The sequence below is a fragment of the Sinohyriopsis cumingii genome, chromosome 4 (assembly GCF_028554795.1).
Source record: "Sinohyriopsis cumingii isolate HCF-2022 chromosome 4, ASM2855479v2, whole genome shotgun sequence".
NCBI lineage: Eukaryota > Metazoa > Mollusca > Bivalvia > Unionida > Unionidae > Sinohyriopsis > Sinohyriopsis cumingii.
In genome coordinates this window covers 21,979,165-21,991,474 of record NC_142964.1, presented here as the reverse complement: position 1 = coordinate 21,991,474, position 12,310 = coordinate 21,979,165, and the positions used below count along the sequence as shown (strand labels likewise).

The 12,310-nt window shown below is 36.3% G+C and overlaps 1 protein-coding gene across 5 annotated transcripts in view; it reads left to right on the top strand.

The window, feature by feature from the left end:
• Positions 1-12,310, top strand: part of LOC149800795 (protein madd-4-like) — a 155,195-nt gene that overhangs the window by 105,209 nt on the left and 37,676 nt on the right. For all 5 annotated transcript variants that reach the window (XM_089954786.1, XM_089954787.1, XM_089954784.1 and 2 more), the window contains 2 exons: positions 2,167-2,296; positions 10,775-10,976. In XM_089954786.1, coding sequence (XP_089810912.1) covers positions 2,167-2,296; positions 10,775-10,976 — 332 coding nt within the window. The remainder of the gene's footprint in view (positions 1-2,166; positions 2,297-10,774; positions 10,977-12,310) is intronic.

Genomic DNA, 12,310 nt, shown 5'->3' with positions numbered 1-12,310 from the left:
TTTGCCCTTGTTGTAACCTATCTGCTTTGGTTTTTTAAATTTCTGTGAATGTTTTCTGGTTGTTTACCAACTGCAAGTTGTTTTTGGATTGCATACGTGAATCCTGGAATTCGTTTCCAGACAATCTTTGAACGTGAATTCCTTTGTGGCACACTTGTTTCAAATCCTAATCACATCAACATTTGTGGGTGTACAATTTTATGAAAATTTCACTAAGTATAAGAGCCATCTTTCAATAACGAGCCCTTTTCAAGCAGAAACATAAAATTTTTCAGTAAGTAGTGTAAATACTCATGGTAATCAGTTGGATTACTATTCCACTAAATACTCATGGTAATCAGTAGGTGTAGTATTCCAATAAATATGATGGTAATCAGTTGGATTACTGTTCCAATAAATACTCATGGTAATCAGTTGGATTACTATTTCAGTAAGTACTCATGGTAATCAGTAGGTTTAGTATTCCAATAAATACTCATGGTAATCATTAGGTGTAGTATTCCAGTAAATATTCATGTAATCAGTAGGTGTAGTATTCCAGTAAATACTCATGGTAATCAGTATTTGTAGTATTCCAGTAAATACTCATGGTAGTCAGTTGGATTACTGTTCCAATAAATACTCATGGTCATCAGTAGGTATAGTATTCATATACATACTCATGGTAATCAGTATGTGTAGTATTCCAGTACATACTCATGGTAATCAGTAGGTGTAGTATTCATATACATATTCATGGTAATCAGTAGGTGTAGTATTCATATACATACTCATGGTAATCAGTATGTGTAGTATTCCAGTACATACTCATGGTAATCAGTAGGTGTAGTATTCATATACATATTCATGGTAATCAGTAGGTGTAGTATTCATATACATATTAATGGTAATCAGTAGGTGTAGTATTCATATACATACTCATGTTAATCAGTAGGTGTAGTATTCCAGTACATACTCATGGTAATCAGTAGGTGTAGTATTCATATACATATTCATGGTAGTCAGTAGGTGTAGTATTCCAATAAATACTCATGGTAGTCATTAGGTGTAGTATTCCAGCAAGTACTCATGATAATCAGTAGGTATAATATTCCAGTAAATACTCATGGTAATCGGTAGGTGTAGTATTCCAATAAAGACTCATGGTAATGATTATGTGCAGTATTCCAGTCATGGCAATCAGTAGTTGTAATATTCCAGTAAGTAGTCATGATAATCAGTAGTTGTAATATTCCAGTAAGTAGTCATGATAATCAGTAGTTGTAATATTCCAGTAAGTAGTCATGATAATCAGTAGTTGTAATATTCCAGTAAGTACTCATGATAATCAGTAGTTGTAATATTCCAGTAAGTACTCATGATAATCAGTAGTTGTAATATTCCAGTAAGTAGTCATGATAATCAGTAGTTGTAATATTCCAGTAAGTAGTCATGATAATCAGTAGTTGTAGTATTGCAGTAAGTAGTCATGATAATCAGTAGTTGTAATATTCCAGTAAGTAGTCATGATAATCAGTAGTTGTAATATTCCAGTAAGTAGTCTTGATAATCAGTAGTTGTAATATTCCAGCAAGTTCTCATGATAATCAGTAGGTGTAGTATTCCAACAAGTACTCATGGTAATCAGTAGGTGTTGTATTCCAATAAGTTCTCATACATACATACATACATACATACATACATACATACATACCCCTCTACTTGACCTAGGTCGCAATTACGATTTTCTGAAAATACTATATCACTTAATGAAAGTTTCCTTTCTAGCAGATTCTGGGGTCAGAATCTTGATTGTATCTTTTAACTCAAATCCAGGTAACATGTTTACATTAATAATGATCTGAATATTTAATATCACTCTTAGAGAAATACTGGCCATGTTGTTCACAAAATAATGTCCCTAGTCAGGTACACGGTGAACATGATTTTAGAAGAGGTCAGTTACTAAATACAAATGTATATAACTTTTAATCAATAAGAAAAGACAACATACATACGTCCGTCCGTCCATCCATCCATCCACACACACACACACACACACACACACACACACACACACACATGCATGCATGCATGCATGCATACATACATACATACATACATACATACCAATCTTTATATCCATTTACTTTTTACAGATACATAAAATCATTCATTGCTTTGCAGGCTATCAGGAGCCACGTTATATATGTTTTGATGGTCACCTGGGAAGAGTTCAGGATTCCTCGTTTTGTGTGAATCTGATCACACCGTCCATGGAAAATCCAAAATGTGACCGTGGAAGCTGTCCGCCTGAGTAAGTGCACACAAAGTTCCATATCTAGCACATACATTTTGAGTTAGGGATATTAAATAATGAAAAAGTATAATCTTTCTATCTATCTACCCAACTGCTTTATTTCACATTCCCTAGTATATCATTACTTTGGCTTACGTTTTATTTCAAACGTATATATATATAGTTTGTATCACAGCTTGCATGCTGTTTATCTTCGCGCAGTATGTGATAATGGATGCACGAAATAAATCTTCAGTAAGTTTTTGGGCATCGGATAATTGCAATTTTCTTTCTCTATGTCAAAACACACACACACACACACACACATACATATATGTATATATATATATATATCTGTGTGTGCAGCGGCTGTTGACACTTCAACGATGCCAATTTATTCCACTTATTGAACTAGGAGTACCCTAGCTGAGAAATCTAAGTATTCCACCGATTGAACTATGGGTGCTCTTTGCTGAAACATCTAAGTATTCTACCTTACGAACTAAGAGTGCCCTAGCTGAGAAGTCTAAGTATTCCACCTTATGAAATATGAGTGCCCTATCTGAGAAGTTTAAGTATTCCACCTTATGAACTACGAGTGTCTTTTCCGAGAAGTCTAAGTATTCCACCGATTGAACTATGGGTGCTCTTTGCTGAAACATCTAAGTATTTTACCTTACGAACTAAGAGTGCCCTAGCTGAGAAGTCTAAGTATTCTACCTTATGAACTAAGAGTGCCCTAGCTGAGAAGTCCAAGTACTCTACCTTATGAACTAAGAGTGCCCTAACTCAGAAATCTAAGTATTCCACCTTATGAACTACGAGTGCCCTAGCTGAGAAGTCTAATTATTCTACCTTATGAACTAAGAGTGCCCTAGCTGAGAAGTCCAAGTATTCCACCTTATGAACTAAGATTGCCCTAGCTTATTCTATCTTATGAATTAAGAGTGCCCTAGCTGAGAAGTCCAAGTATTCCACCTTATGAACTGAGTGCCCTAGCTGAGAAGTCTAAGTATTCTACCTTATGAACTAGGAGTGCCCTATCTGAGAAGTATAAGTATTCCACCTTATGAACTATGAGTGCCCTAGCTGAGAAGGCTAAGTATTCCACCTTATGAACTATGAGTGCCCTAGCTGAGAAGTCTAAATTGTCTACCATATGAACTATGAGTGCTCTAGCTGAGAAGTCTAAGTATTCCACTTGATGAACTATGAATGATCTAGCTGAGAAGTCTAAGTATTCCACCTTATGAACTATGAGTGTTCTAGCTGAGAAGTCTAAGTATTCCACCTTATGAACTAGGAGTGCCCTATCTGAGAAGTATAAGTATTCCACCTTATGAACTATGAGTGTTCTAGCTGAGAAGTCTAAGTATTCCACCTTATGAACTAGGAGTGCTCTAGCTGAGAAGTCTAAGTATTCCACCTTATGAACTATGAGTGCTCTAGCTGAGAAGTCTAAGTATTCCACCTTATGAACTAGGAGTGCCCTATCTGAGAAGTATAAGTATTCCACCTTATGAACTATGAGTGCCCTAGCTGAGAAGGCTAAATATTCCTTATGAACTATGAGTACCATAGCTGAGAAGTCTAAATAGTCTACCTTATGAACTATGAGTGCCCTAGCTAAGGAGTCTAAGTATTCCACTTACTGAACTATGAGTGCCCCAGTTGATACGTCCAGTTATTCCAATTGATGAACTATGAGTGCTATAGCTGAGAAGTCTAAGTATTCTACCTTATGAACTAAGAGTGTCCTAGCTGTGAAGTCTAATTATTCTATCTTATGAACTATGAGTGCTCTAGCTGAGAAGTCTAAGTATTCCACTTGATGAACTATGAATGCTCTAGCTGAGAAGTCTAAGTATTCCACCTTATGAACTATGAGTGCTCTAGCTGAGAAGTCTAAGTATTCCACCTTATGAAATATGAGTGCCCTAGCTGAGAAGTCTAAGTATTCCACCTTATGAACTATGAGTGCCCTTGCTAAGGAGTCTAAGTATTCCACTTACTGAACTATGAGTGCCCCAGTTGATACGTCCAGTTATTCCAATTGATGAACTATGAGTGCTATAGCTGAGAAGTCTAAGTATTCTACCTTATGAACTAAGAGTGTCCTAGCTGTGAAGTCTAATTATTCTATCTTATGAACTATGAGTGCTCTAGCTGCGAAGTCTAAGTATTCCACTTGACGAACTATGAATGCTCTAGCTGAGAAGTCTAAGTATTCCACCTTATGAACTATGAGTGCTCTAACTGAGAAATCTAATTATTCTATCTTATGAACTATGAGTGCTCTAGCTGAGAATTCTAAGTATTCCACCTTATGAACTATGAGTGCTCTAGCTGAGAAGTCTAAGTATTCCACCTTATGAACTATGAGTGCCCTAGCTGAGAAGTCTAAGTATTCCACCTTATGAACTATGAGTGCCCTAGCTGAGAAGGCTAAGTATTCTACCTTATGAACTAAGAGTGTCCCAGCTGTGAAGTCTAATTATTCTATCTTATGAACTATGAGTGCTCTAGCTGCGAAGTCTAAGTATTCCACTTGACAAACTATGAATGCTCTAGCTGAGAAGTCTAAGTATTCCACCTTATGAACTATGAGTGCTCTAACTGAGAAGTCTAAGTATTCCACCTTATGAACTATGAGTGCTCTAGCTGAGAATTCTAAGTATTCCACCTTATGAACTATGAGTGCTCTAGCTGAGAAGTCTAAGTATTCCACCTTATGAACTATGAGTGCCCTAGCTGAGAAGTCTAAGTATTCCACCTTATGAACTATGAGTGCTCTAGCTGAGAAGTCTAAATAGTCTACCTTATGAACTATGAGTGCCCTAGCTAAGGAGTCTAAGTATTCCACTTACAGAACTATGAGTGTCCCAGTTGATACGTCCAGTTATTCCAACTGATGAACTATGAGTGCTATAGCTGAGAAGTCTAAGTATTCTACCTTATGAACTAAGAATGTCCTAGCTGTGAAGTCTAATTATTCTATCTTATGAACTATGAATGCTCTAGCTGAGAAGTCTAAGTATTCCACCTTATGAACTATGAGTGCTCTAGCTGAGAAGTCTAAGTATTCCACCTTATGAACTATGAGTGCTCTACCTGAGAAGTCTAAGTATTCCACTTGATGAAATATGAGTGCCCTAGCTAAGGAGTCTAAGTATTCCACTTGATGAATAATGAGGTCCTTACCTGAAACGTCAAGTTATTCCACCTTATGAACTATAAGTGTCTTATCTGACTACTCTACGTATTCCATTCTACGAAATATGAGTGTTTTAGCCAATAAGTCTAAAGGGACAATTTCCACAACCAAAAGTTCTGGATTTCTAATCTACACCGATGAGATTGTTAGCTCCTCTGGCCGTAAGACCAAGTAAACCTCTGGTATAGCTCCGTGTCAGTCGACCATCCTTCAACGGAATATAGAATTATATTATTAGTATCTCAGGTCAGTTCAACTCAACAATCATGAGTTGATTATACATTTGATTGGCTGACCTAGTTATCACTCTGAAGGCCATATTTCTGGTAGGATTTTGATCAAACTTGGGATGTTTGCTTATATTTTCCAGATTTCGGTAGATTTAGATAATGAGCAAGCTCAACATATACTAACTTGGTGATACTTCATCTGAATGGGTTCGCTTCTCACCATTCTCATGACAGTTTTTCTGATCCAATTTTGATCAGCCGTAAAATATATGCTATATATCCTCAATCTCTCAGAGGAGTTTTTAATGAACGACATATGCATATCAATGAGATGATCTAGCGTCTGATTGGATGAGCTTGTTATCATTCTGGAGGTTATATTTATGATCCTATTTTGCTCTAACAAGTCTTCAGTAATTAGCTAGATCCATGTATATCAAGTAGGAGATCTTTCATTTGATTGGCTGAACGTGTTACCACTCTGGAAACCAGACCTCCTGTTCAATTTTGAGTAAGCGTGGAATAGAAGCGTGTATAAGCAGAATGTCACCAATGTTTAGTAAAGAGTGAAATAATAATAATAATAATAATAATAATAATAATAATAATAATAATAAACAACTGATCTTACATATGACTAGCTGAGTTTGCTACCCCTGCAGAAATTGTATTGCTGATTCGAATTTTATCAAACTGGTAATAGGCGTATTCCATCATCAGTGGCAGCATAGGAGATTGGTTTCGAACAACAGTTGGGGTCAGCCAGGGATGTATACTGTCGCCTACACTCTTCAACATTTGCCTGGAAAGGATCATTGAGGATGCATCGCATGACCACAAGGGCACTGTCAGCATCGGAGGAAGAACAATCACCAACCTTCGCTTCGCAGATGATACTGATGGTTTGGCAGGAGATGAAAAAGAAATGGCTGACTTGGTTGAGCGCCTTGACACAACCTCAACATCATATGGTATGGAGATTATCGCCGAAGAAAACCAAACTGATGACAAACAACACCAATGGCATCAGTGCAGAAGTAAGGGTAAGTGGACAAAAGTTGGAAAGAGCCACACACTTCGAGTACTTGGGATACATTATCACAGATGAGGTCTCCAAACCAGAACTAATTCGTAACAACAGCAATAACAAGGTTGAGAGCAATATGGAAAGATAGCAGTATTGTTCTTGGTTCCAAAATAGGGCTGATGCGATCGATTGTCATATCCATCGTTCTGTATTCTTGTGAAACATGGACGCTCATATCAGATCTACAAAGAAAGGCTCAAACCTTCGAAATGAGATGCTATGGCAAGATCTTGGACATCTCATACATTGACCATGTAGCCAACGAAGAAGTCCACAACAGGATCCAACGAGCCATCAGACCCGATGAAGACCTCTTTGACCACTGTGAAAAAGCGCAAACTGAAGTGGTACGGTCATGTCTCAAGATCATCTCGACTGGCAAAAACAATCTTGCAAGGCACAGTGCGAGGGTGAAGAAGAAGAGGCAGACAGAAAAACAGGTTGGAAGACAACATTAGGGAGTGGACAGGCATGGGATTTCGAGATTCTCAAATGGCAGTAGAGAACAGGGAAAGATTGAGAGAATTGGTTTTAAAGTCAACTGTGGTGCCCCAACGACCTCCTGGGTTAAGGGATTGATGATGATGATGATGATGATGATGATGGTGGTGGTGGTGGTGGTGGTGGTATATATGCTTATTTTAATACGATCTTAGATGAATACAACCTTAAGCGAAATCTGTGGATATTAATGAGGTTACCTTGCATCTGATTGGTTGAGCTTAACAGCACTCTAGCGACTTTATTTTTTATTTGATTTTGGTCAAACTTAATTCATCAAATTTAATATCAAGACGTAAATAGAATACGCACGAGATTGATATATAATAATCCGGTGATCATGCGTCTGATTGGCGGAACTTATCATCACGTTGGATTTTCATGAGCGAGACCTTTGCATTTTAATAAGGTAGTATTGAATCTGATTGGCTAAGCTTGTCTACGCTCTGGTGACTTTATTTCTGAATTTCATTTTGATCTAACCGTCTATATAGGCTAATATCATTAACATGTCCAAAAGTACAATTGGCAGCGAGATTGCACATATTAATGGCGCGATATGTCATCTCGTGGGCTAAGGTTCTTACCATTGTCGAGACATTTCTGACATAATTTTGATCAAACTTGGTCAAAAGACTAATTTTTCGGGATGTCGGAAAAGTTTTATTATGCGCGAGACCTATGCATATTAATGTGTTGATATTGCATCCGACTGGCTGAGATTGTTTATCACTCTCGAGACCGAAATATTATATAATTTTGAACATCATCAAGACCTCCCATAAGTATGATTATGTGCGAGATTTTCACATATGATGGATAAGATGGTTGGAGCTTGATTGGATGAGCTTGTTATATTTCTAGAGACTATTTTTCATTCAGCTTCAATATAAAAAAAACCCACGAGAAACTGTTTGTGCCATTAACATTTAGTATACTGCAATTATGAGTGAGATCTATGCTTATTACTTAAGCCTTCTTTTATCAGAAAGACAACAGTTAAATACGTAAAATCAGCACAATATTGATGAGGTAACTGGCAAAGCTTACGTCTGGTCGCGTAGTTTCAAACACACTTTACTCAGAAATGTTTTAACCATGCAACCAAAACTGCTTAGCAACATTGTCAGCTGTTGAGTTCTTTAATGACCTGTGAGTGATATCAGGTTCACTTGGACCTCTTGTTTCAAGTATCTTTAAGAAAACGTCAAAGTTCCATGACCCACAAGAGCAACAATAAGAACCCTACTTGGCACCACTGTTGTCATCGTAATACAGAAGCGGTTGTTAAAACTACCTTTGATTCTCAGGGACATTTTCGGCCGAAACTGAAATTATTGTTATTCATAGGTCTTTGAAATTCAATCAATGTTGTAAGAAAATATCAGAATATCGGAGGATAAAACAGACTCCTCTCTCTATTGTTACGAATTGTACATGAATACAAATATACTAGTTTCATGTCCAGATGGGTAGTTTGATACTATGTTTTGCCAAAGAATGTTCTCTTTCATTTATATTATGCACAACGTTCGATATGTTTTACGTTGTCCGTCATCTTTGTTTTGGAGGCAATATATGTATTGGAGGCACCTCCAGTGTGTCATATCATTGGTTTACATTGTTTAAATGCTGTAAATCACACATATAATAGTTTATTTATAGATGGATATTCTAAGACTAAGTTAAGTTCGGTTAAGTTCGATGTATTACAAAACAAATGTTCTGTATGATTTATATTATGTACAACGTTAAATGTATTTCACGATGTCCGCCATCTTTGTTTTGGAGGCAATTTATGTATTGGATGCACCTCAGATTTCCACTGCGCGGTATATTCAATCATTATTGAACACCAATAAACCGATAATGTAACTAGTTTTAACGTAGAATAAGTTATGCTAAGCAATAGAATAATGCACTTACCGTCTCCTGCAAAAACAACGCATCCAGATAGTGCATGTTCTAATTTTCCCACACCAAAACTTGTTTGGAGGCCAATATTTACTGTTTATGCATGTTACACAATGATTTTAGTGTTTGATCATACGTTTGTAATTAAGAGTGTAATAATATAATTAGCATTCAGTATTTGTTTTGAATCTCAATATTTTAACGAATTTTAATATTTATTGAGTCTTAAATACTTGTACTATTTTTGGCGGAGTGTTACATTGTGTAGTACAACCGAAGGTTATAAATATGGGTAGCATGCACACCAGTCCCTTTCTCTTCAACCGGCATCGAGTTCGTATGCAAATTCAATGCATAATGTATAATCGGCTTCCAAAAGTAATAGGGAATGTTATCATTCTCTAAGTAGAAATTAACTGGAAATAATCATATTAGAAAATATACATTCATTTCAGAAATATAAAAATTAATAGTAAATTTCTGTACTAAGGAAAATCAAAGCAAAAGATAAAGCGTTGAATACTTTTACGTAGGAATACAGGGCCTCCATAACGCTATTTTAGTACATTTGTATGACTTTATATTTTTATTGTAACAGAAATGGTAATCCGTTTCGCATGTTAATTCTCTTTATTTGAATCCGTTTGTTAATGGGATTTTAATGTTACCCCTATGAATATTCTTAAATTATTATAGTAAATTCTATTTGATCAATATTATTATTTAATACAAATTGTTGAGAATGTTGGTCATAATTATATGCACATTCTATTATATTAATTTATTTATTGACTAGGAAGAGAATATGTGAACTCTATTATATCGATTTGTTTATTGACATTTAAAGACTAAAACAAATCCTCTGTTTTTCTCATTCAGATTTTGTGTTGTTTGTTTACTTAGATAAATAATTTCCTCACGTATAAGTAGCTAGCATAAGAAGCCATTATTTCTACTGGGATTTTGTCTGTTATCAGACGACTTTCTATGTACTACCAATACATTATAATATTGCAACCAATACAAGGTCTCAGTCTAAGGATTGCCGAAGTTTCGAAACAGGAACAAATTTTCTAAATATAAGTGAGCTTCTGCTCGGAAGTTAAACCGGGGTGAGCACGTTACTATATATATATATATATATATATATATATATATATATATATATATATATATATCTTCATTCTCTTACAAATCTATACATTTATTACCCCCCAAAATGAATTTTTTTTATTTGTTTTAATTAAGTTCGCAGCATGTTAAAATACTGTGTATTATTATTGTGAACCCATGAGAGGGAGGAGTTTGGGTTCAATATTATCAAGATGTCATCTTAAAAAGTAATTTTGACTGTGTGACCTTTCGGAAATACATTTCCATGCTCTGGTCATATTGAAAGAGCGCTGATGCTCTGCACATTAAATTATTTCATTAAAGCTCTTTGATGTTTTTGTTGCGGCCTTTTGTAAGCACACCGATTACTCATTAAATCTCTCCATTAAAGCTCTTTTTCTGCTGTCGTCATAATTAATTCTTGTATTACTTCACAGGTGGCGAGTCGGTCCCTGGCAGAACTGTACCAAGAGCTGTGGTGGTGGACAGTCATGGCGGATAGTCACGTGCGTCAAGACTTTCGAAGACGGTATGCAGCAATGGGTCCGAGACAGTTTCTGCAACAATTTCAAACCATCGGCGCGGAAATCCTGTAATAATCATATATGTCCGACCTGGCATGCCGGGGAGTGGTCTGTGGTAAGATTCAAATCAGAATATATATTAAAACATAATACAATTTGCAAACGAAATGGGCAGGGATAAGGAATTTGTGTGATCCCAATTAGATAGGTTACACATTAATGGATTTTTATATCTTGCATTTATAATAAAGCAGTTGACAAATATTTATGCTTTATTGTATAAAAATAACGTTTTCTAGGCCTACATTTGACTGCCAAATACAGGAAACTTTTATTGATTTCAGCAAAGATATTTACAATGCCATATCAAGGAGAATTGCAAATTACATATCAGTAAAATTCCGACACTGTTCATAACCATTTTTGCAATTGCATCAAGAATGCATTTTTTCTCAACCTTTATTTAACAATATGGACAGTATGGACGGCATTGTGTCTCCCATACTTACCAGGTATAGCGTCATTTGCAAGTAAAATTTATTGAGATTTTATGTATGGCTTTACTTGTTGTATATGAATATTAGAGTATGGAAAGAGTAACGGAACTGGACCACTTTCATTACTACTGCATAAAAACAAACTCCCCACGAGGCCACTTCTCAACTGCCGCATAAAAACGCAAGCAAAAATTATCACGAGACCGTATCCCTTACTACTACTGCTTGAAAACAAAAAGCACTGCATGAAAACAAATACAGTGAGACCATATCCCTTACTACTACATGAAAACAAACACAATGAGACCACATCCCTTACTACTGCGTGAACACAAACACAATGAGACCACATCCCTTACTACTGCATGAAAACAAACACAATGAGACCACATCCCTTACTACTGCATGAAAACAAACACAGTGAGACCACATCCCTTACTACTGCATGAAAACAAACAAAATGAGACCACATCCCTTACTACTGCATGAGAACAAACACAGTGAGACCACATCTCTTACTTTTGCATGAAAACAAACACAGTGAGACCACATCCCTTACTATTGCATGAAAACAAACACAGTGAGACCACATCCCTTACTATTGCATGAAAACAAACACAGTGAGACCACATCCCTTACTACTACGTGAAAACAAACACAGTGAGACCACATCCCTTACTACTACATGAAAACAAACACAGTGAGACCACATCCCTTACTACTACATGAAAACAAACACAGTGAGACCACATCCCTTACTACTGCATGAAAACAAACACAATGAGACCACATCCCTTACTACTACATGAAAACAAACACAGTGAGACCACATCCCTTACTACTACATGAAAACAAACACAGTGAGACCACATCCCTTACTACTGCATGAAAACAAACACAGTGAGGCCACATCCCTTACTACTACATGAAAACAAACACAGTGAAACCACAT